At 41.0% G+C, this 24,682-nt stretch overlaps 1 protein-coding gene across 6 annotated transcripts in view; it reads right to left on the bottom strand.

The window, feature by feature from the left end:
- The window catches only part of GRID1 (glutamate ionotropic receptor delta type subunit 1), a 716,702-nt gene that overhangs the window by 411,539 nt on the left and 280,481 nt on the right, over window positions 1-24,682 (bottom strand). For all 6 annotated transcript variants that reach the window (XM_083502465.1, XM_083502466.1, XM_083502469.1 and 3 more), the window contains exon 3: window positions 685-969. In XM_083502465.1, the coding sequence (XP_083358591.1) occupies window positions 685-969 (285 nt within the window). The remainder of the gene's footprint in view (window positions 1-684; window positions 970-24,682) is intronic.

The following is a 24,682-nucleotide window of genomic DNA, read 5'->3' as shown; positions in this document are numbered from 1 at the left end:
TGCTCATTATCACATGAACGGCATCTCATTTAGTTTGGACAGAAGTTTCTGCACTCCCAACCCTTCAGCATGCCAGCAGAGATCAAGTCTGAAGTTTCACGCCAGAAATAAATTCATCATGTGGACTGTACCTATGACACAGAGGAAATGCTAATCCTATCATGTGAGGAATAGGTTGCAATGCTATCCAGTCCAGAAAGGAGAAGTAGGGGAAATGCTGTAAAGAAATAAATTACACATGCGGCAATACGGAAAATTAATTTTTAAAGCAAGCAACACGGAGACTTGAAAAGAAGCAGATCACAGAGGAATGGTTTAGGAACTCTTGTTGTGTACTGCCTTGCATACAGTATATGAACCCTGCCAATCAGTGTCAACAGTTTATTAATATTTTACTGAAAAATTGTGAGATGAATCAAACTTCAGCTGTCTTGATAAGGTGTTGCTAAGCAACTTGCAGTCTGGCTGAAAATTAGTTTTCACAGCAACCTTTCACTCAAAAGAAAGCAAGCAAGAAAAAAGTGTGTCCATTCAACACGTTTTCCCCGTTAGTTACACAAAAAACCCAAAGTACCATACCAAAACATGTCTTTGGTCTATTTTCTTCGGCGGAAAGAGAGGATACAGAACATTCAAAGAAATGGAGACTCAGGGGATGTTTCTGAAATGATTCATTGCACTTACCGTAATCGCTGTCATAGAACACTATAAATTTCTGCCATCGCAGTTCGGTGACTAGCTTCAGCATAACATCATTGAGGCGAACAGGCGGCCTGGCTGCTAGTGTGTATTCGTCCTCCTCAAGGCTAGGATTTAGGTGGCAAGCTGTCCGTGGGGACCCTCCTGTGTTGCGCTGTACGAAGAGGTGGGGGATGTGCATGGCATCTGTCAAAGACTGCAGGGCGTTGGCAGAAGCACATCCGGTGGAGGTGACTAAGGCTAATATCCCCAGTGTCATCAGGTCACAGGCTGAGGAGAAAAAGAAAAAGGTAGATGAAAATCTAGAAAGCTGGGAATATGCAGAGTTGGCAAAAATGACTAATAAGATTAGACATCAAAAAGTAACAAAGTTTGAAGAGGAGTGGGATAAATTTGTTGTATATATATGGAATAATTGTAGAAGTTTAAAAACTGTAGCAGGATTAACTTAAATCTTGTGATGTGGGTGGAGGGTGAATAAGAATCTGTAGGAGTTAATGTGTGAAAGCCGAAGCAGGGAAGGAAGGAAGTCTGAGTGCGACAAAGCGCAGTGTAAATAAGAAAACACTAAGATGCTGGATGCAAGAGTTTATGTTTAAGTGGACTTTGTTTTTGGAAATTTGACTTATGTTCTTCTTTGAGTTTGCTTTTGAAAACTTAATAAAAAGTATTAAAAAAAGGAAAGAAAAGAAAATCTAGAAAGCTGTGGCCAAGTCACGTCTACTGAAAAGGTGAACCTGCTGAGGCACAGAGGTTTTTCAGCCAGAATTCATGGGAACTTAGTTCCATCACTTCTCAGGTGGACACCATTGCCATTATAAAAGAACAAGGAAGGCATTCATGGTGAGCCCCGGCATCTTTTTTCTAGAAAAATAGCACTGCATAGAGGGCACACGCTGCTTTTCAGAAGTGAAATTAATATTGGCAAATACTAGACATCTGACCATTTTTCTCTTCGCCAACTTTGAATGTGATATTTTGAATGCACTATTTAGTTTTACATTCTGAATATGTACATTCTGCCTCAAAAGTCGGGTGCTTTAGGTTTGTTTAAATGTTTTGGCAAATATCACACATGAAATCTGATTTCCTATCAGCTGTCAGTCGACAGCTGCATATAAACTATCAAACGCTGTCAGATACGAAATACAACTGCTTTGTAGCCATGTTATTATCGCTTATAAAATGCCATTACATATCATTTATTAAATACTGCCATGACATCAACTATTAGCAAATATCATATAATGAAATCAGCTATCAAGGACTATCATATACAAATCTAAAAATATTCAATAACCAACCAGCAAATTTGCAGATAAAATTTGGCATCAACCGCCTTAGAGTATTTTTTTTTTAAGCAAATTCATTTCACTTGTAATGTTCTATTGTTAAACTTAAGCCAGTCTATTCAGCAGACCATTTTAAAGACCTATGCAATTTGTTTTCAGAATTTTGTATGAAACAGTGGCTGATCTAGGGTGGGCTGGATTTACCAGCAAGCAAACTAGGAATGTGCCCAAGTTTCAAGAGGTCTCAAAATATCTAGAGAATAAATGTTTGTATCCAACATAGTCAGGGCTGTATTTACCCGGGGGGGGGGGTGTGCAAGGGGTGTGGGGCACCTGAGCGCCGAATTCTGGGGGGCACCAAATGTATACCTACTGTATACTGGTCCCTTTCTATCGGTGGCAGTGAAAAGCAATGGAACGCAAGTCCCTGCCCCCCTCCTCTATTACTCCTTAGTGCCAAATATTCCTGATGAGTCAGGAAACAAAAGTAGTTTTTTCCTCTGCGTCATTTTTACAGGTAAGTGATTACTTCCACCCCAAATAAAGCTCAATAACTTTGAGTTCGCTCCCCTAAAAAAAGGTCAAAAACTTTGGCGTCCCCCCTCCCAAAGAAAGCTCAATAAATGTTAATTGGGGGGGGCTAAACTAAATTTGGGGGTGCTGGGGGGATCCTTGCACCCCAGCGGTGTATATGTTAAAGATGGCCCTGAACATAGTGCTAAGTTAAAAACACTTAGTGTTATATTTATTCTGCTGGTGAAATATTTTACATCAACAAAACAAGATTGTGCAAGAGAATGCACAAGTAGGTTGCTGATAACTTTGTTGCACAATGATTTCACAATCTGTTGACGAGGAAGACCAAGGTTCTCAATGTTAGGATATTTCTGTTCCACCTTAAAAGGGAGCAGGCTTTGTAAGTCACAGAGTCTGCGTACTTCCGGCTCACAGGAAGTTTCTGCTTTTGTATATAGCTGTTGTTTTCTCTCTCTGTGCCTGGACACGCAAGCAGGCAGTCATGTTTTTTCTTTGTTCTGATCAACGCAGAATAAAGTTGTTAATAATGCTCTCTTGAGTGCATCTTTCATTGTGTGAACTCTGCAAAGGGCGTGCACCAGTCCTTGGAATGTGGACAGATGTTTCTGAGGCTTGTGTCGCTAATTGACTGATACTGTTCTATGGGAGATCGATGGATCGTCCGGAGACGGCGTGGGGGCATGATGGCTTTTGTCTCCCTGGCAGTATCCCAACACTCAAATCCCTGCTCAGCTTTGAATCTGAATGGGTGGCCTTGGACCAGTCACTGAGACTCTGTCTTATCTACTTCACATAATTATTGTGAGGATTATGGGCCACCAATACTGCATGGCCTCCTTGGAGGAATAGCAGGGCAAAATGTAATTTAAATATATACATTTGTAATATACAGTACAGAAGAAGCCCTTGATGCTGGATTGGATTTTTGTGATTATCTCCTGGAAGCTGCTATTTTATTTCCCCCAAATGTGACACTGTAACATTCTGAGACACTCTGAAGGAGTGGAGATAGAAGCCAACAGAAAATGGTCTCCATTCGCTGGCAGCTGCCATTTTCTCAGAATGCCCTGGAATGACACAATCAGTGTACACAGAGGGAGACTAACATGACAAAATAAATGATAGAATGTCTATGGATGGAGACAACCACCAAGAGGACCTCCACTGCTGCCAGAGAAAGTTATCCCCCCCCCCAGACACTTATGAATGAGTGATGAAAGGGATAATGGAAATGAATCCTAATTGGAACTGATCAATTCAATGTTTTGCTCATTATAAAATGTATGCACACCCCCGTAAGAAGAGGCTGCGCTGCGCTTTGCATTCCTTTAAAAAGGAATGTCCTCCAAGCATATCTAGAATGCAGCATGGAGAACTGAATCTTGAGCATTAAACAACACCACCATGTATGACACTTAAAAATCTGGAAAAGAAGAACACTTTTGAAGGCCTAAGATTGACTGTCGAACAAATTCTGAATGTTTTGGTAGCTTGTTAAACTGAATCAGTTATTACTTCCTTCAGGACAAAGGCAGCATGAATGTGTGGGGTTTTTTGTTCTTAATGCAAAAAGAATCATGTATTTTCAGTTTCAATCCCTCCCTCTTTTTTTCAGATTTCAGAGAAAGATCAAAAAGGTACTTCTAAAGAAGAGTATGCATGTCCTGAATGACGATGTTTCAGCACTGCCCAATATTGGTCAAGGTGTGATAAATCACTTCACAATTTCTCTTTTACAGAAGGAAAACAAGGTTAGTTTTATTTACTTATCAAATTGAAATAATATAATGTTTAATTTGGGGAAAATGTTTTCAAATCGCAATAGATAGTTCACACTTTATCACTACATCTTTCTTTAGATTTTGAATGCAATGTCCTGGCTATAGCTGAGTGTATTTCTTTCCTATAACTGTGAGGAGTACCTTACTCCGGAGGGAGCCAATATAGTACCATCCAGATGACTGGGACTAAAACTCCTATAAGTGCCAGCCAGCTTAGTCAATGGTTTGAATGATGGGAGTTGTAGGCCAGCAAGATCTTGAAAACACCACGTCGGCTACAACTGCCTTACTGATCTATGGAACCAAATTTATCACTAAGCTTGACCATCCATGAGGACAGTTTGTGTGGGAAAATGTTTCTCAAGCCCACAGAATACTCTCTGGAAAACAGAGCATGAAGAAGTTGGGCATCTCTGTTCTGAAATGTTAGACTTGTATTGAGTACTTTGGGAAACAACTCTGAGGGAACAGGAGTAAATGACCTGATATCCCAAACAAGTGAACCTTAGTTGAGGAAAGCATATCCTGCAGTTTTAGGGTCTGGTGCACAATTGTGGTACCAATTTGCTAGAAAAGCTGCCTATATTCAACAAAACATTTGTTGTTCTGAAGTTCTAGGATGTCTGAGACTACATATTTGGGGCCGTCTGATAACTATGGAATCATTTTATGGTCTTGGATTTTAATTGTTTTTCCTTTCTTTTCCATCGTCCAGTTCTTGCATCCAGCCCCAGCGCTAGCACTCCCCCTCTGCTTCCTATTTCTGGCTATCGGACCAACGGGACAGTTCACTACTGTCAAAGCACAATTACTTCACAACTTAAAAAGAGCAAGAAACCATGGAGAGCCACCAGTTTTCCAAAAGAATCCACTGGGCGCCACTGAATAACCCACGCTCCAGATTCAGCCCATTAGTAATTAAATAAATAAAATCTACATTTAACAAAGCTACATGAGAGTATTTCAACAACAAAAATGGAAAAAAGATGATATTGAGTTTAGATCAATAGTAGATAAGGAAACCCAATGGCTCCTTTTGGAAGGTTAGAACACGGTAAAGCTGTGCAGTACAGGGAGAGATGGCATGCTTGCAAAATTATTTCCTTCTTGACCCTTCCCATAAATTTATGCTGGCTGCATTATCTAAATTTACTCCTTGTTAATTATAGGGATATGATTTTCCTCTTCTTTGCCTCCAAAGGAGGTGACCTGATTTAGCTACAAGAAAACACTTCACTTTCAAATGGGAGGCCTAGGTTTGGGAACAGATTTGATTTCCCAGGCTCTCTGCCAGAGAAAGCTTAGTGTGTCACACAGGTAATTTATTGAGTCTCAGTTGGAGAGGGAAGATGGGAGGATAAAAGAGAAAAGTATAGCTAGGCTGAGACCAAAAAAGGAAGGGGGGGACCCACAAATCACTAGGAGGGATCGCCTGGCACCGGTGTCATCTCAGATTAACAGGAAAGGCAGAAGCTGCAGGATACCAAACCTTTCGCAAAGAACCATGAGAATTGCCAAGATATTGCTGTCCAAATAGTAGGTCAGAGCAAAAATAGGATGGAAGCAGATGTAAGTTCAGCATAAAGTGTGAGGAATGGTTTTATGTTTTGGGGTTTGTTTGGTGCAAATCTGACAGATTTAGCTTTGAATGCCTACTGAATCAAATTACTTCTCTATCCCTGGTGGAGGAAGTGGTAGAAGCTAACCAGACAGACAGCGCTCACCTTTAAAACACCAACAGTATTGCTGATTTCCTAAGCCAGCTGCAGAATGTCAGTATGGTTTCTTTTTGTGGCCCAAATTTAAACTGCTTTTTGTTCCTCTGCCACACACAAGTGCAGCCAGAACACTGATTCAAACTCTCGCCCTGACTGCTAGTTACGTCCAGAAGATTCCAGTAGCTTATAGCCACCAGCCAAAGTCCATTAAGCAAGCAAGCAAGCTAGACAAAGCCCAGGACGATGGTTTCTTCCTTGCTTGACAGAGCACAATAGCATCATCATAACAATATCAAGTAACACTGGAAGATGGCTGCTTTAAAGGGCTATTTTATTCCATCATATCTTCCTGCTCTCAAACAGTATAAAAAGAGGAGAGGCAAATGCAAGATATAAGCAAAAGGAAACGTCCCATTTTTATTTTACCAACGGCAGCTTCCTTTGTTTGCCACATAGCACTTGGAGAGATTTGTGTTGTGTGAGAGAAAATAGTTAACCCCTTCCCTCTACAGCACAGTCACAATCAGGACCCTTTGGGCTACTATTTATTTAAAGTCTTAAAAACAAGCATGGATAAAGAAACTACATTTTCAACTTAATGCATAGTTTGGCCCTACCTTTATAGGACATGTTCTTTAAGGCTTAAGAACTTTCAAAAGGACACATGCAATAGGAAATTGTGAGATTTACAATGCTGTAGTTGCAATCCAGTTTGTGCCTTCATTTTATACACATTTGGGATAGAATGTGTTCCCTGAAAAACCTCAATAAAAGTGCTAATAATGAAAAGAAAAGTGTATAGAACACTCTGAAAATGTATGCCTTTTGCAATTCAGTTTTGAAAACTTCTGATAGCAGTTATTTGAACCGTACTGAAAATTTTGCTCCCTCCTGAAATCCCTTCGCACCTCCCTTCCCTCTCATAGAAATGGCACCCCTGACTTTTTTGTTCTTGAAGCTAAAACTCCTAAAGCAGTTTAGCTAAGCAGCAAACAAACATAATAGGAAACGGAAGGGAAATTTGGCAACATTTGTAAGGATTCCATTTCACAGCGACAGACACTTGGCACAAGACTCAACTGCCTGTGTGCTATTCTACCACAGCAAGTAAGGTTTGCAAGAGCTGTACAAGGAATTCAAAAATCCTGGAACGTTAATAGGACTTAGTGAAATATTTAGCCTTCCTAGGGTGGCACTGTGGTCCAAACCACTGAGCCTAGGGCTTGCCAATCAGAAGGTCGGTGGTTCGAATCCCTGCAACGGGGTGAGCTCCTGTTGTTCGGTCCCAGCTCCTGCCCACCTAGCAGTTCGAAAGCACACCAGTGCAAGTAGATAAATAGGTACCACTCCAGCAGGAAGGTAAACTGTGTTTTTGTGCGCTGCTCTGGTTTGCCAGAAGCGGCTTAGTCATGCTGGTCACATGACCCAGAAGCTGTATGCTGGCTCCTTTGGCCAATAAAGCAAGATGAGCGCCACAACCCCAGAGTCGTCCACAACTGGACCTAATGGTCAGGGGTACCTTTACCTTTACCTAGGTTTGTAAAAAGTGTGTTAATCATCTGGATAGTGGAGTGAAATAGATTAAAATTAAGATTATTCTGTATCCTAACACAAAACAATGAGTATGGAGGTCAATTTAATATCATCAGTGTGTAGTGTTTGAGAGAGAGAGAGAGAGAGATCAGTTAGTTAGAACATGTTGCTGATAATGCCAAGGTTGCAAGTTCGATCCTCGTATGGGACAACTGCATCTTCCTGCCTTGCAGGGGGTTGGACTAGATGATCCACAGGGTCCCTCCCAACTCTACAATTCTACGATTCTATGAAAACCTCAAAGGTAGATAGACAGATAACCTTTACATGTAGAAGGGCCCAGTGTATATTCTTTTCCCTCTCTGATTAAAATATGTGCATAGACTGCAAATGTCATTTCATCTGGGTACATTAAAATAGCTTAGCCTCATTACAAAGTTGTTTTCACAAAAAACAAAACAAAACTTCAGATCCTGCAAGCTTGCCCATCCAGGGTGGAAACACCTGATATTTCTGGTCTAAAGTGTGCACTGGAAGTTGGCATTTCACTGCTCATAAAAGAGGCTTCAGACCGCCACCACCCCAGACATTTGCATGATTGTGGAGCCCTGGCTTCTGTTGATGCTTTGTTCCAAGCAGACTGGCTGAAGACTTTTACATCATAAAGGTTATCTTCATAAACCAGAAATAGACCAGGAAATGTATTTTTCTGTGCCTTTGCAAATGAAAGTTTCAATTCCAGAAAAGTTGTATGGATAAAAACTAAATCACTGGAACCTATGCCTCCTCTAGTTTATGTTGGCTATGATAAAAAAGTGTAGCTGTAATACAGGGCATAATTATATTCTTTCATGTCTGTATCCTATGCACACTTCCCTGGGAGTAAGCCCTGTTGGACAAAGTAGGACTTATGCTTCAGTGAGCATGCATAAGATTATTTTTCTTGCTTGTAAGTGTAAATATATTTACTTGGAAGTACATCCCACTGAAATTAGTGGGCTTTCCTTTCAAGTAGGGTGGCCACCTATGTATTCCCTCAAAAAGAGGAAATCCATCACCAAAAATATGGCACGCATTTGCATCATATTTACATATGCAAATTTGGAAATCGTCACTGTAATTTAAATAGGAGTAGAATACATCTCACCATAGTGGGGGAGAATGAGCAAAGGATCTGTAGTGTGTTCAGGTACTAATTGTTGAAGGCAAAGAGTCCTCTATTTGAAGGATCCTCTGGCTCATGCCTGGTTAAAAGATTACAAACTATAAGGAGGGATCAGGGACCTTGTAGTTGCCCTTGAACAGTTAGTACCTGAAAACACCTGTGAGCAGACACACAGACCAAAGCCCCTGCCCGCTTCTCATAGTTCTTAATCTTTAACGAAGACTTGGACCAGAGAACACTTCAAATAGAGGACTCTCCTCTATAAAGTAGGATATTTGCTCACCTTACTTTCAAGTGAACATGGCTAGGATCAGGTTGCAAGTTTATTTGGAATCATTAAGGGGATTGTTCTCCATGCTTGGATTAGGCCTTAAATCTTCTAAATGATGCAGGCAAATATTCAACCAACTCATTCCAGTGAACTAAAGCAGTTTACACAGACCCTAAAAAATATCCAAGTATAAACAGATGCAGCCCAATGACATCCTCCATTGAGAACTAAGGCTTCCTACCATGGGGAAACATACCCCTTAATTTCCCTGGGCTCTGATTTTTGACAGAATGGCATCCAGGAATTGGCATTACAAATGATGTGTGTTCAAACATCCTTTTTATTATATGACATGGGGCTGCACCTCTGTTTGCCCTACTCACCAACCCCACCCACATTACCGCTCTCCTCTTCCCACCCCATGAAATTACTAAACTCATTTTCACCTTCCCAATCACTTTTGCTCATGCAAATCCAGGATTGTGATGCCACACTACAGATCCTCCAATGGAGGCTGCATGACGACAGCTTTACATTTGTACGTTCATCAGAAGATAAGATTCTTGTAAGTTTCCATTAAAAATACAAAACAATGCTTGACAGCCCCATTGCTATGAATGACTCAAGTGCTCACCAGAGTTCCTGTTTTGATTGGTTTTCTAAGCTGAGCCCATTAAAGTAATGGTGATTTCTTTAAGTGCCCTGATTAGCCAAGAGATCAAAATGCATCAAGTCAAAAGGCCAACCAGTTGTATGTTTAATTAAGGCTTAAGAACTTTCAAAAGGACACATCCAAAGCAATTCCCTCTGCCTCAGCTAATGACCTGAATTGTTAAAAAGAAGAAAAAGGAGATGTATATGAGGCTGCTTGACAGGAGTGACAGAAAGGGAACAAGAGGATGCTACTGCATCTGAAAATCTCTGCCATGCCAACAAAGAGAGTGAACATGAAGTAAGATTGCATATTCATGTGGGGTAGACTTAAATGGAAGGGGGAAAACAAAAGAAAGTCGTATAGAAGGATTCCTGGCCCTCACTCAATGACCTACTCTTTCATGGTGGTATCAAAGTGGTTAGGATCCTTCCACAATTGACAGAAATGTCATATTTCATCACACATGTAGGCCAAGACACTTGGATAACTAAAAGAAAAATGTCGGCAAGTCATATCCAGCACATCTAACACACAAAATGTACAATGCAAAGTCGACTACGCATACTGTCAGGAATACTGCCAGCACTATGGCCCATAAATCCATCACATGAGACGCGAAGCGGGGGTGTCCTCTTTTGCATGCTTCAGTCAGTCTGAAAGTGGGGGATGCAAGTGGAATTAAGGTGGTCGTCAGGAACGTAACCCTGGCATGTATGAGACAAGCCACATGTGAAAATGAAAAGATGTGGCCATTCCTGTATGCAGTTGAATATTCTAATAATCCTAAAAGGCTGAGGGGGATTGGTATGGTAGGAATGCAGAATGAAGCCGTACACAGTGACCGGCTATTTTGTGCCCCAGGAAAGCCTCACTACTTTCATGCCACTCCCAGCCCTGCCCTCCCCGAAAATCATTAACTTCAGTTTTCAAAAACAGATGTTTTAGAGATATGATAAAAGTCATCAAAATAGAAAATAAAAGTAAATATTATCTCCTCCTGAACCCTGAAAGAAGCAATCTGAACAATAAAGTTTGTCCATCACCATATGATAGTTTTTCCCATTTAAATGGAGCAGCAGCATTCCAAATAAGTAATAGGCCCCTGGGTCTAACCACCATTTTAGTTTCCCACAATGCCCCAAACAATACTAAGTTGGAACATTCTGAGAAATTAAGATGATGATGCTTGGAGTGAAGGTCTGGGGGTGGGAATCAAGCAGGTCAGGTCAGGTATAAATCAGGCATAAGTGGTGCCGGGACCCTGGCATCTGCCGAAGGATGCCAGACTCTGAAGCAGGCCCTGAAACCATTTTTTTAAATGTATTTTGTTTCAGATTAGTCTTGCATATCTGAGAAATGTTCTGCTTCGTACCCTTTCAGAAGCTGACGTTAAACCTCTCACATTCTTTCTGGTATCTGCTCCTGGAACACAGATCACTGTTACTCAATATGACTCAGGAGTAAAACTGTGAAAGAAAGAGGGGGTTTCTTTTCTTTTTTCCCCGCTAACTATGAACCAAAAGCTGTGAAGCATCTCCTCATGGCAATTTTGTCACATAATTCTCCAGTGTGTCCTTATAGGTCAATCAAGGAAATGGCCAGACTGATTTAATGGCCCACAGAACAATTCAAAAGTATCATGTAAGCCCGCAAACATAACATTCCACAGACAGCTTAGCATGTCATTAGTGCTTCTTGACTAAAGCAAATGATCTTTCTTAGTTTTAGGAAACAATTATACAAACCCAGCAGAAAAGGCATTATGCTTTCCCATATAGAATGAACAAAGAGAATTTAATCTTAAAGTTGTTTCACACATGCATGCCCACCCATCATTTAAATGTCTGCAAAATCAAATGTGAAGAACGGACCCTTGCAAATCATACTACTACCAGAGACAGATATTATGTATTTGCCTCACATTCACCTCAGATGCAATGTCTTTCCACTCACTCAGCTGCTAGTCATTATGAGTTGCTTCCAATAGGCCATAGCATTCAGAGATTATCTATCTGCCTATGTGAACGGGCCACCATTGATCAATTTTTGCACCATCCAAACACAAAATATTTTCAACAGAGCCAAACTGCACATTCTGTTGCTAGTCATCAAGTCTACACTAACCCAACATAAATAAATTCAGCAATGTACATGCATTGTGAGCAAGACATAAACACATCAGTTACCTATCCAACTTTGCACCCCTGCCCCCCCAACCACCAACTATCTTGTTCATAGGCTTTCTTTCTTCCCAGTCAAGATGCATTTGGATATACAGTAGTACCTCGGGTTACAGATGCTTCAGGTTACAGACACTTCAGGTTACAGACTCCACTAACCCGGAAGTAGTACCTCGGGTTAAGAGCTTTGCTTCAGAATGAGAACAGAAATCATGGTCTGGTGGCGCGGCGGCAGCGGGAGGCCCCATTAGCTAAAGTGGTGCTTCAGGTTAAGAACAGTTTTAGGTTAAGAACAGACCTCCGGAATGAATTAAGTTCTTAACCCGAGGTACCACTGTACCTTGTAATGTCTTATACGATCGTAATCTCCTGAAAACAGGGAGGGGCCACCACCACCAAATACACACAAGAAATATGGTGGTTTCCAGAAGTTGTTGGACTACAACTCCCAACATCCCTAGACTTTGGCCATGGTGGCAGAAGCTGATGAAAGTTGGGAGTCCTGCGACTGAGTCCAGCCACATTGGCTACCCTGAGCTGTTTACATGTGAGAGCTATATGGAGCCTCTGTCTTCAGAGGCATTACACCTCTGAATCCTAAAAGCTGGAGACATGTGATGCCATCTGCATGTGCTGCTAGTAAGTTGCCCAGATGCCTCTGGCAGCCAAATGTTGGGAACGTTGTTCTTTTTGGTTTTTGTTTAATGCAGGAGTTCGGCTCAGAGTCTCACTCTGGGGACCCAAAAAGCACTTAAAACAGTCTGACCTGTCCTTGACATTGCAGATGTTTGGCCATGTCCTGCAAGTGTATTCCTCCAACGTTCTCAGGAGGACCCTGTAGGCTTCCCCAAGAAGGAATGGGTCTCACCTGCTTCTGTTTTGAGAGAAACGTGGCAATATGCAGCAAGCAAAGAAAAGATGAAAATGACAAATGCTGCCTCTAAATTAAAGGCAGAGGAAGGAAATCTAAATGGCTGTTCCGCTGGTTTTTATGCAGGCGAATAGAATCAGTAAGAATACTTAGTAGTAAACTAGGGAAAGAGAATAAGATTTGGAAAATGAGGCCTCAAGCTTTTATTTCATTTACTGGACTTTATTAATAAATAGCTGCCTTCCTATTCTGGCACTCTAAATTCTGAATGCGTTCTCTCACCAAAGAAGTACAGAGATGTGTTACAGCAGGCAGCAGTACAGTTTCCGTACAACGTAGCGATGCCATCAAGTGGTCAACAGACGCACTGGTCGGTTTTCCCTCAACATAATGCTAATACGCATTCAGCAAAGTCTATAATACTGACTAGAGAATTAGAAAGTATCATAGCGTAGAAGTATAGTGTTTGTTCATTAAATGGAAACTAAAGTACAATTTTTAAAAATCTGTTCCGTATTTGCCAGAACACCCAGAGGTGGAAGTTATTACTCTGAGACAGGATTTGTGTCTCTACCCTATGCTTGATACAAATAGGACTGACACTGAAATTTTGTGCAATGGAGTGTTCCTTTTCAGGGTTCCAGCTAGCCAGTCATGTCACCTTCTGAGATATTCCATTCCACCCAAGTCTCCTTGCTCACTCATCCAACATCCAGTACCCTCTAAGCACATTCATTCCTCATTGAGCTACTTTGGTTTTCTCCCACATTTAGGGTTCTTTTCTTTCATAGCATTTTTAATGTACTTCTGCAAAACTTGGAGTTCCTCCAAGACCACTAGCACCTATTTTACGGATGAATGACATTGTTTTGACTCACTCAAAGAATCCACGCTCAGAGAATGAGTCCACTCTCTGCATATAGGATTGTGTACGCAACAAACCTATTAATGGATTTCCTGTGATAAATATACACATACCTTGTTGCTCTTTTTGCTAAAAATAACTTAAGTTTATTCATAGAGTAATTTTCCTAAGTGCTCAAAAGTGCTTCACATAAACTCTCTCCATAACAATCCTGTACGGCAGGTTAGCATTGCTGCCTTTATGCTATAAATGTGGTCTTGGAGATGCAAGCTTCGACTTGCTTAAGGCCACAGTGTGAATTCATGGCTGAGATGAGCTTTGTATCAGGAATTCCTAGCTCGTAACTCTCCCCCCCCCCCACTACTAAGCTATGTTAACAATACCCTTCTGCACCCTAACCTGGAAGTACATGAATGAACATTCACAGATAATTCTGTACTTGGGCATATTAGAAAGATCTAGACTCCAGATAGCAAGGGTTTCACTTTGGGCAGAACACTCTATCCCAGGCATCCCCAAGCTGTGGCTCTCCAGATGTTTTGGCCTACAACTCCCATGATCCCTAGCTAACAGGGCCAGTGGTCAGGGATGATGGGAATTATAGTTCAAAACATCTGGAGGGCCGAAGGTTGGGGATGCCTGCTCTATACCCTACCCTACCAAAGTAATGCCACTTGGACAGACCAACCTAATTCCATTCCATGTCAGTTTCACATGGGTTCAGTCTTAAATCCATTCCACCCTGTTTTCTGTGGAACTTCTTCCCATCTACAATTGTTCAAACACTCATGTGGACGGCCTGTTCTGCAAGAACATTAGGGTGAAGCATGGTCCATAAATTGGAAAGATGTATTTTCTTCTATTCTAGCCTTTGCTTGGAATTTGGGAATTGCAGATGTTCTCCTTCCCTTTTATTCACATATTTTGCTGCCCTTGTTTTTGCACGAATCACAATATTTTGGATAGTCTCCATTAGCAAACACAAATGCAATGGCCATCATTGGTTTGCATGAAACACCAGGCCATGATTTAGAACTATGTGTACAACCTACAACAAGCTCAAGCAAAGCATTGTTTGCCAATTATTTTTATTGATTTTCCATAATTTTAAACAAATTCTCACTAAATTAATAGAAATTCAATACAAATTTAAAAACTGACCTCCCACCCACACCCCAGATGTCCCCTCCATTTTCCGCCTTCCTTTCCTGTCCCAAATAAAATAACTTTCCCAACTATCATTTCAAAATACATTCATCCCTTCTCCCTACACATCACCTGTTTGATTACTAATTTCTGCTATGGCTTTTATACATTGTTATAACCTGTCCTCAGAATAGTCGAGAAGAGTAAATCCTCTTTTATCTACCTATAATACTCAATTTTGAAACATTTCCTTCTGATACATCTTGAGTAACACTTTGCCTGAGAAAAACATGCACATGTTCCTCCCTAACATGGCCTTGAACATTGCTGTCTGACATCTGGACCCCAGTAATAAACAACTCAGCCTCACTGGAACTGCGTGCAGAGGGTGAAAATTAAACCCCTAGGGGAAAATATGTATAAATATATAATATACATCCCCCCCAACACTGCCAATCTCCCAGCGTCACCCACCCTTCCCATTTCACCAAATTTAATCCTCAATTTCCCATGCAACCAGCTCATTAATAAATCATTAATAAATAACCATAATCCATATCACTTCTTCTCCATCTGAAAGTCTCAGAAGCCATCAGGGTGGTATACACTGTGGTCCACCCTGTCCCTTTCACTGTTCTTTTTTCCAACTTCAACTGCATTTAAATTATACGCATTTTATTCGCATTTCCCTCCTAAAATATACCACACTTTGGCAGGACCACTGTAATACACAGGCTGCAGCATATGTCTCCCTGAAAGGAAAATTCCATAGAATTTTGACTCTCTCGCTTTCCTCTAGTAAATATATTGCAAGCCATTTAATGTTTGAAGCTACTGAACACAGCAGTTTTACCGAAATCATATGAATACTACTCACAGATTCCACTACCCCACCACTAATCCCATGTATCAAATTCATGACAATGTACTTCAGACATCAAAATGAGCTTCACTGGCAAGAGACAATCACATATGAAAGAGAGAGAGGAAAGAACAATAACAGCATGTCACATCCATTTGTTTTCTAAAGCCTAGCTCTGTATTTCCAAATATTCAAATCAAACACATTTATGAAATAAGACAGCCTTAAGAACTGCAACAGAGGCATGCACTTCAAGGCTGAAAAGGGATCAGATGGTTGCAGAAGCTGCCCTGTCCCCTGCCTCCAGGTGTACTCCAGACCACTTGCCTGAATCCTCAGCTTTCAATTAAAAACGAAAGCAAAGCTTTTAACTTAAGCAGGGCTTTTTTCAGCCAGAACTCACTGGAACTTGGTTCCAGCATCTCTTAGATGGGTACCATTGCCATTATAAGAGAACAAAGGAGGAGTTCATGGTGAGTTCTAGCACCTCTTTTGCTAGAAAAATAGCACTGGATATAAAGAACATGTACGTTAGAAGATGACACAGCTGCTCAGTAATTTTAGACCAGTGAGTGCAAAAACTCTAGTCAAAACACACTCTCATTCAGTTGCAGCTCCTAGCTCCTTTTTGTCTTCTTCAAAATCCATCCAGCTGGGAATCCTAAGTCAAAAGCAAATGGCAATGGAGCAAACAACGTTCTAAAGGAAAAGGCAAAAGATAAGTCAGTTATATACTAGACCTGTGTGTGATACTGGTGGAAGCTGCAGCACACATGGATGCAACCAGTTTTCTCAGTGCTCTAAAAAAAATAGTTTACATATTTTGGACTACACAGCGAGAAGATGTGCTCCTCATCTCTTGCACAGACCCAGTAACTAGATGCACATGAAACTCATGCAAGAGGCTTGGGTATGCATTGTCCAAAGATATATGATTTTGGATTAAGCGCTGAGAGAGGTGAGGCTGCTCCTGAACATCTAAAGGATTCCCCCAAAGCAGTCAGGCACATTCTGTTCTCCATCTTAGCTAACCCTGACATTGCAGTGCAATTCCTGAAGGACAGAGCTGCTGCAGTCCTTGAGATTTAAACGCAGATACCTTCTGCCATCCTTTGGTGGAAGCTCAATAAGAGCCCAATTTATTGCCCCAATTTAAAATGCAATGAAAATCATGATAGAACAATGCTGAAACAGACAAAGAGACTATTAAAAGGAGGTCCAGGAAATATCGTAAAATACATCTGGGGAAAGGTTGTTTCAAGATGCAGATAAAAAACAGGCTTACACATGGAAAGGGGATTTGGTCTGCACAGATTCAGATTAATTACTACCTAAGCACCTTTTACTTTCTTGGGCTCCATGATCACTGCAGATGGTGACAGCAGTCACGAAATTAAAAGACGCCTGCCTCTTGGGAGAAAAGCGATGACAAACCTAGACAGCATCTTAAAAAGCAGAGACATCACCTTGCCGACAAAAGTCCGTCTAGTTAAAGCTATGGTTTTCCCAGCAGTGATGTATGGAAGTGAGAGCTGGCTGATCGCCAAAGAATTGATGCTTTTGAATTATGGTGCTGGAGGAGACTCTTGAGAGTTCCATGGACTGCAAGATCAAACCTATGCATTCTGAAGGAAATCAGCCCTAAGTGATCACTGGAAGGACAGATTGTGAAGCTGAGACTCCAATACATTGGCCACCTCATGAGAAGAGAAGACTCCCTGGAAAAGACCCTGATGTTGGGCACAAGGAGAAGGGGACGACAGAGGACAAGATGGTGGGACAGTGTTCTCGAAGCTACCAACATGAGTTTGACCAAACTGTGGGAGGCAGTAGAAGACAGGAGTGCCTGGCATGCACTGGTCCATTGGGTCACGAAGAGTCAGACACAACTAAATGACTAAACAACAACAACAAGCACCTTTTAGGAACACTTTCATAACCACAGCAAGGATGTGTGTGAAAGGCTTTTTTCTTTCAAGTTATAAAGAATGAGTTTCCGGACTCAGCTATACAGCTGCAAATATAACATTTTAAGTGTGTTTTAAGTGCATTATACAAATGTGACACTAGATAGTATTGGTGAGCTTATGGCAAATTCAATATATATATTTTTTAAAAACGCTTTTTAAAAAAGCATTTGCACAGCGTTCTTTATATGTGTCTAGATTCCACCTCCAACTAAACGACAGGAAGAACATTCTGACACTGACTCCCTTGGGAGGTTGTGGACTCTTCTTCCTCGGAGGTTTTTAAACAAAGTTTGGATGGCCATCTGCTATTGGTGCTTTAGTTGAGATCCCTGCATTGCAGGGGGTTGGACTAGATGACCCTTGGGACCTTTCCAACTCTACAATTCTATTATTCTTTAAAGCATGTTTGGGTGCAAAATGAGGATTCTGATCCTTGGGGTTGATAATAAAAAAGAGAGAGGATTGTTATTCTTTCAGATCAATGAACAAGACTGCATATGGGGTACAATGGCATGACTCTACTGGGGATGCCACCAATTCCACACCAGGTGTCAGTCAGGGAGGGGAAGCTTTCTGGGAGATTGAACAAGGGTATGACATATTGTGGCAAGGTTTTAGGCCCATTTTGAAAATAACCGGAGGCCTCAGGCTTGAAAGATGACAGTATAACATGGCCTAAAGAGAGCCCCAGGCAAGCTCCAAGACTCTGCAGCAGTGAAGACTTAGCACCTTCCTTGCCCTGAACATGTCAGAAGCCTTCAGGCATGGAGCAGGAAATGTAAAAGCTAGGCCTCTTGTGCATGCTTGAAGTGAATGGTGGAATCCAAGGTCATTAAAAAATCATTTTTTTATACCTCACTTTATAAATATATTTCTAATTTGTGGCTTTTAAAAAAACACCAATTAAAGCAACAAAATAACAAATATAAGCTATAAAAATAACAGAATCAAGCAAAACACCAGTTAAACAATAACAATAAGGCAGCAGCATCAGATTTCCTAGTCACTAAAAGTCTGGGTGAATGAATGCCTGAAGTTCAGTCCCAGTTCTGTGCCTAAAGTTCAGTCCCAGGGGAGAATGTTCTGAAGCTGGGGGCCACCACCAAAAAGATCTTTAATGCTCTATGTCTAACCTTTGAGAGAGGGCGAATCAAGGAAAGGACCTCTCATGGAGAGGTTTGTGTGGGAATGAGCAGGCAAACTTTTAACCCAATCTATTGTTTGTATAACATTGAGAAGTGAACTTAATTCATGTACTGATTATGGCAGAAGAACCACAGAACCAATACGTGAGAAAGGATCATTCTTTCGCACAATCTAAGTTGTGATGCCAACACAGTTTTGCTCCCCACCCAGGAGATTTGTCCTGAATGTTTGGTTTGCAATTAAATGTTAAAGTGGAAACATAAGACGCTCCCATGTAGCCTTCTCCAAATGAATGTAATCCCTTGTGATGACTTTGCCTTTGCAGGATATGGGACAGACAAGATGTGCTAATGTCTTCTGTGAATAGGAATGACATCTGACTCATAAATCTAGCCCTTCTCAATGTGCCAGTCCACAAGTTTACACTGCTGGAAACATCATCAAGAACATGCAAGATGAATTATTATTATTTATTAAAGTTTTCACAATACAGTAAAATTATATCTAGAACAAATGAAATCTAAAAAGAAAAGAAAGAGAAACAATAGAAGAAAAGAGGGGAAGACAAAGGAAGAAGGGAAAGAGAGGGGAAAGACAATAGAAATAATAAAACACACACACACACACACATAACCCTCTATTCTAATTATACCCTAATCTTCAATCCACATACAAAGCATATGCAAGATTAATTAGAAAAGATAGATGATAGATAAATAGATGATAGATAGATGATAGTTGGATGATGATGATGATGATAGATAGATAGATAGATGATAGATAGATGACGATGATGATAGATAGATAGATAGATAGATAGATAGATAGATAGATAGATGATAGATAGATGATAGATAGATGATAGATAGATGATAGATAGATGATAGATGATAGATAGATAGATAGATAGATAGATAGATAGATAGATAGATAGATAGATAGATGATCGATAGAGATAGATAATAGATAGATGATAGATAAATAGATATGAAAATACTTTGGCAGTGACAATGAGTCTCCATGTTGTGACATGTGAGGATATGGATGAGGCATCTGAAGGGCATGTCAAGAACCTTTGGTCATTGAGAGTGGCGCATAGATTTATCACACTGAACACAACCATGTGTGGAACAATCTTTCTGGCTGCGCAGTTTCTGGTCCACAATTCCTAAGACCAAAGCAGCAGGACATTTAGACCAGTTATCAGAGAACATGGAGGAAACATGGCCTTTGAGGGAGGCAGTCAGATGAGAAATCCCTGTCTGAAAAGTGGCATGGCTTGACAGGAAAAGAATAAGAGTAAGTGGAAGGTGTGAATCCCTGTTCTCTGTTGCCTGACTGTATCATTGGATATGATAAGACGTTGTTACTTTATCATATGAACTTACAAAGCTGCCTTGTTCAGAACTATTGGTCCGTCCAGTTATGTCTAATCCTGTGTCTACTCCGAGTGGTAGGCAGCTCCCCAGGGTCTGATGCAAGGAATTTTCCCAGTTCTGTTATCATTCATGCATTCATTCATGCATTCCCCACTTGTACATTGTTTAAATTCTTTACCAGAGATGGCAAGGATTAAACCTGCGACCTTCTGAAGGTAAAGCCCTAGTTAAACTATGCCCATCCCTCAGTCAAATCATTATTAAAAAGTGAAAGCATTTAGAAGTTAACAGTCTCCAAATAACTAATAAACTTGTAACAAGAAAGAAAGAAATATAAAGATTTAGGAAGTTAGTATAAACTTCCTAATGGCAACATTCATTGAGCAGTGAAATTATCGAGCAGTTGCCCAGGGAGATTTATGATTTATAAAATGGGTATAGATAAAATGTGTGTTAGGGTTTATTTAAGCATATTGCATCCTGCTGCATACGGCTGAAAGCAGAAGGTTAAGACCCCTTAGTGCCCTTTTCAGGCTCTAATACGCTGCAAGGGATATATTATTTAGCATTAAGAAATGCATTTTTTTCAAAATAAAAAAATTCCTTCCAATAGCACCTTAAAGACCAACTAAGTTAGTTCTTGGTATGAGCTTTCGTGTGCATGCACACTTCTTTGTGTTTGTGTGTGTGTATTTCTCACCTGCCCACACATTCCTAAATGTTAATGAATTGTTGACTAAAAATAACTTTTCAAAAATATGCTTTGAATGTTCTGTAAAGGCTTTTGTGTGTGTGTGTGTGTGTGTGTGTGTGTGTGTGTGTGTAGCCTCTCTCTCAGCACACTTAGATGTTACATTGACACCAGTGACATCAGTGAGCCTTACTGTGTTTGGGTTTATGGATCACACTGTCAGTGACCAAGAAATGTTAAATCCCATTTTAAAATGTGAGACTTAGCCACCAATCTGTATTAAGCCAAGTGGGATTTGTGATGTGCATTGAATGCTGATCCATGCTGTTCCCATCTCCTTATTGAGCAACAAGTTAAAAGCTCAATCACCATATATCTGAATATACTTTCCCTCCAAAACAGCATCTGTGTCCTTGCCATGTGGCATGATTACACACACTTTCAAGTGGCTGGTTTTGGAGAAAGCCTTTGGTCTGTCTTACTGTTAAGATGCCTGTGACTAATCTAAGTCTCTTTTCTATCAATGAAACATTGGCCTTTCCCCTTCAATTCATAACACTCTAAGGCGTTTCTACTCATCCATGAGTAAATCCTTTCCACATATTGTTTGTTTGCTTGTTTTATTAAATGCTCTCCTCCTCCAAGCCTTGAGCTAGTGACTTGGATATACTAGCAACTGGCAATCTGTGGGTTTTTCCTGCAGCACCCAAACCACTGATATGCAATGGAAATTAACGTAATTTGTGTTTCAGTGAGCAGCGGGGCATGCTTAATTTCATTCTGACAACTGAAGAAGTTTCTGCAGTAGCTCAGAAAGACATGATATGGGTATGGCAGGCCATATCTCAACCACCTGTGTCCCTTGCCACCAGGGGAAGAGAGACTTCTGTTCTCCCTTTCTCCATTTGAGACTCTTGCTGCCACCAGATAAAAAATCTATTCTTTACCAGTCTAAAGATTGACAAGGGGAATCTGTATCAGCAGTTGCCACACTGGACGTTGGGTAGATGAAAGGGATCTTGGCATCCTAGAAGTTTTGGAGCCTGGGAATGTATAAAGGTCTGTTCATAAGTAGCCCTACCTTGAGATGCTGGAGGTTGAAATGTAAGCCTGAAACACGAGACTCGAGTACAGTGGTGCCCCGCAAGATGAAATTAATTCGTTCCGCAATTTTTGCCGTCTAACGAATTTTTCTTCTTCGAAGCACGGTTTAAACGGTTTAACAAAGTCGCAAGACGTTTTCGTCTTGCGAAGCAAGCCCATAGGGGAATTCGTCTTGCGAGGCAAATCACGAATGAAAAAACCTTTCGTCTAGCGAGTTTTTTGTCTTGCGAGGCATTCGTCTTGCGGGGCACCACTGTACTGAGCTACGGCCCTTCTCCATGCAATGCACTGCAATTCTAATTTCAGGGTTGGATTAGCAGAAACTACTCTGGTCAATGGGCCCAACATTTGCCAGTCCTCCTACCCAATGCCCCTGCAAAAACTATAAACAGCAAGGGATATGGCATGGACTCTGTAGTTAGTAAGGGGGAGATCACAAAATTCAGCTGCCGCACCTTTCATGAGTGGATGCACTTTCTGTTAGTGCAGAGCCACTGTTGGGTACAACCCAGATGATTTAAATTTAAGCCTTGTTCAAAATACTGACCAATGGAAGGGAAATAAATAATTCCAAGCACTTTATCTCAGTTGTGTTAAGAGCAAGACTGCCCACTTGAATAGAATATGGGGGGGGGAGCACTGCCCCATGTAACCAATCACATGACACTGTACACATACACACACAATTTGAATTGCAGTGCCCATCAACGTTGGGGGGGCAGCCACCTCAAATATCTTATTGGGGGGTTGAAGGGATCTCAGCCTCTAGAATGAGAATTGGGGATTCTGGCCAGTTATGAGGGTTGATTCATTCAGGCATACACATTATCCAATTTCTCATCACTGAATTACTCAACATTTGATAACGCACAACTGAACAGGAATCTATTGACAAGCACTGTGTTTGAGATGATGTGAGATGACATGGAAGTCCTAGCTGATGTTTGATCACATATGCAAGTGATGCAGCCATCAAGCATAAGCTAAAATTGAGTTTCAATGTGTCTATTTCCTTTGAAGCTTTAATACAAGGAATTTTGACAGGGGGCGATTGCCTTCTAATCGTTCTCTTTCTCAGTTCTTCATTATGATGGTAAAAAATGTCTGCTTTTGGAAATTCTCAGATTCACAGGGGTCCTAATTTATGCCAAGGTAAAAGCTATATTAACTATGAAGAAAAGACAATTGATACTATTTAATAAAATTATTGTTAGATGTTCAAGGAGTTTGCTGAGTCTTATAATTAATTTTAACATTTGTCTAATTTATTAAGCAATTTCAGGGAGAATGAAATAAAATAGAAATAGTGCTTGTTAAATGTGAGGCTGATGATAAATGCAGGTAATGGAGTGGGAGGGGGGGAGAGCACACTAGAAATTAATCACAGATTAAGAAGTCACCAAGAAAGGTACCAGTACTTGCTGTTATAAAGTCTTCCCCACCTCACTCAGAATGTTAACCCATTTCACTATCCGTTTAGCCCAGAATATATCCTTAACAGGTTGTTCCACTTGTGGGCATTCCATAGGCATCTGACTGGCCACTGTGAAAAGAGAATGCTGAACTAGACATACCATTGGCCTCTTGGACTCTTCTTATGTTCCCATTGGACTCTTCTTATGTTGGGGGGCGGGATTGCTCCATGCTCCCAGTGATATATATGAAGTGCGAGAAGTAAATCAATAACTTTGCCAAGAAGATAAGCTGCATTTTGGAGAGGTGTACCAACACAACTCTTGTGAGGCTTAAATAGCCCCTCAATATCCATATTTGGACCCACTGGATGATATTTATTGTTGCATTTCTACTCCTCCTCAACCTCTAAGCTGGTCCACAGCAACTGTCAACCATAGGCTCCAGCTCCTAGGGGCTGAGGCACTTCCTCCACCATGCTCTTTTTGAGGGGGCTGGGCCGTTTCAATGTTCAGAGAGCATTTAGCTCCACTTCCTGGCTCCTCGCAACATCAGGACATCGTGTGTTTGATGACGTTGCATGTGCACCATCAGGATGTCACACTGAGCCCCCTCAATCTAAACAGCCTCGGTCTGAAGGAGTGTCTCCACCCCCATCGTTCAGCCCGGACACTGAGATCCAACGCCGAGGGCCTTCTGGCGGTTCCCTCATTGTGAGAAGTGAGGTTACAAGGAACCAGACAGAGGGCCTTCTCGGTAGCGGCACCTGCCCTGTGGAATGCCCTCCCATCAGATGTCAAAGAAATAAGTAGCTATCTTATTTTTAAAAGACCTCTGCAAGCAGCCCTGTTTAGGGAAGTTTTGAATATTTAATGCTGTATTGTTTTTAACACTTGATTGGAAGCCACCCAGAGTGGCTGGGGAAACTCAGCCAGATGGGCAGGGTATAAATAATAAATTATTATTATTATATTGAGAAGCTGGTGCCTCTGCTGTCAACTCCGGCTTATCATATGATTACTGAATGCTTTACAGCCAGCTGTAATCAGTAAAAATAATAATACAATATTAAATGCTGTGAGCCTAGCCATGTCTGTTGTTGTTGTTTAGTTGTTTAGACATAAACCCTACTGAATTCAATGGGCTTCCTCCCAGGTAACTGGGGTTAAGACAGCTAAGAGGCACAAAGTAAAGCAGCAGCAACCAATCAGACATCTATTGAACTCTAGAGCGTCCTGTTCCCCAAATGAAGGAAAAAGCTTTAGCTTGCTTCCAGTGACCCTGTGAATGCATTAAAGAGAAGTGTCCACCATAGATGATTAAAACATATAGGAAAACAAGTAAAATTACTTATTTGATGAAGCCATTATCAGGGCTCACAAGACGGAACTAAGCTGAGGAGCA

Source organism: Podarcis liolepis (genome assembly GCF_965112155.1).
Source record: "Podarcis liolepis genome assembly, chromosome: 5".
NCBI classification, from domain to species: domain Eukaryota; kingdom Metazoa; phylum Chordata; class Lepidosauria; order Squamata; family Lacertidae; genus Podarcis; species Podarcis liolepis.
Note: the sequence above shows the minus strand (reverse complement) of the source record. Positions and strands in the feature narration are given on the sequence as shown.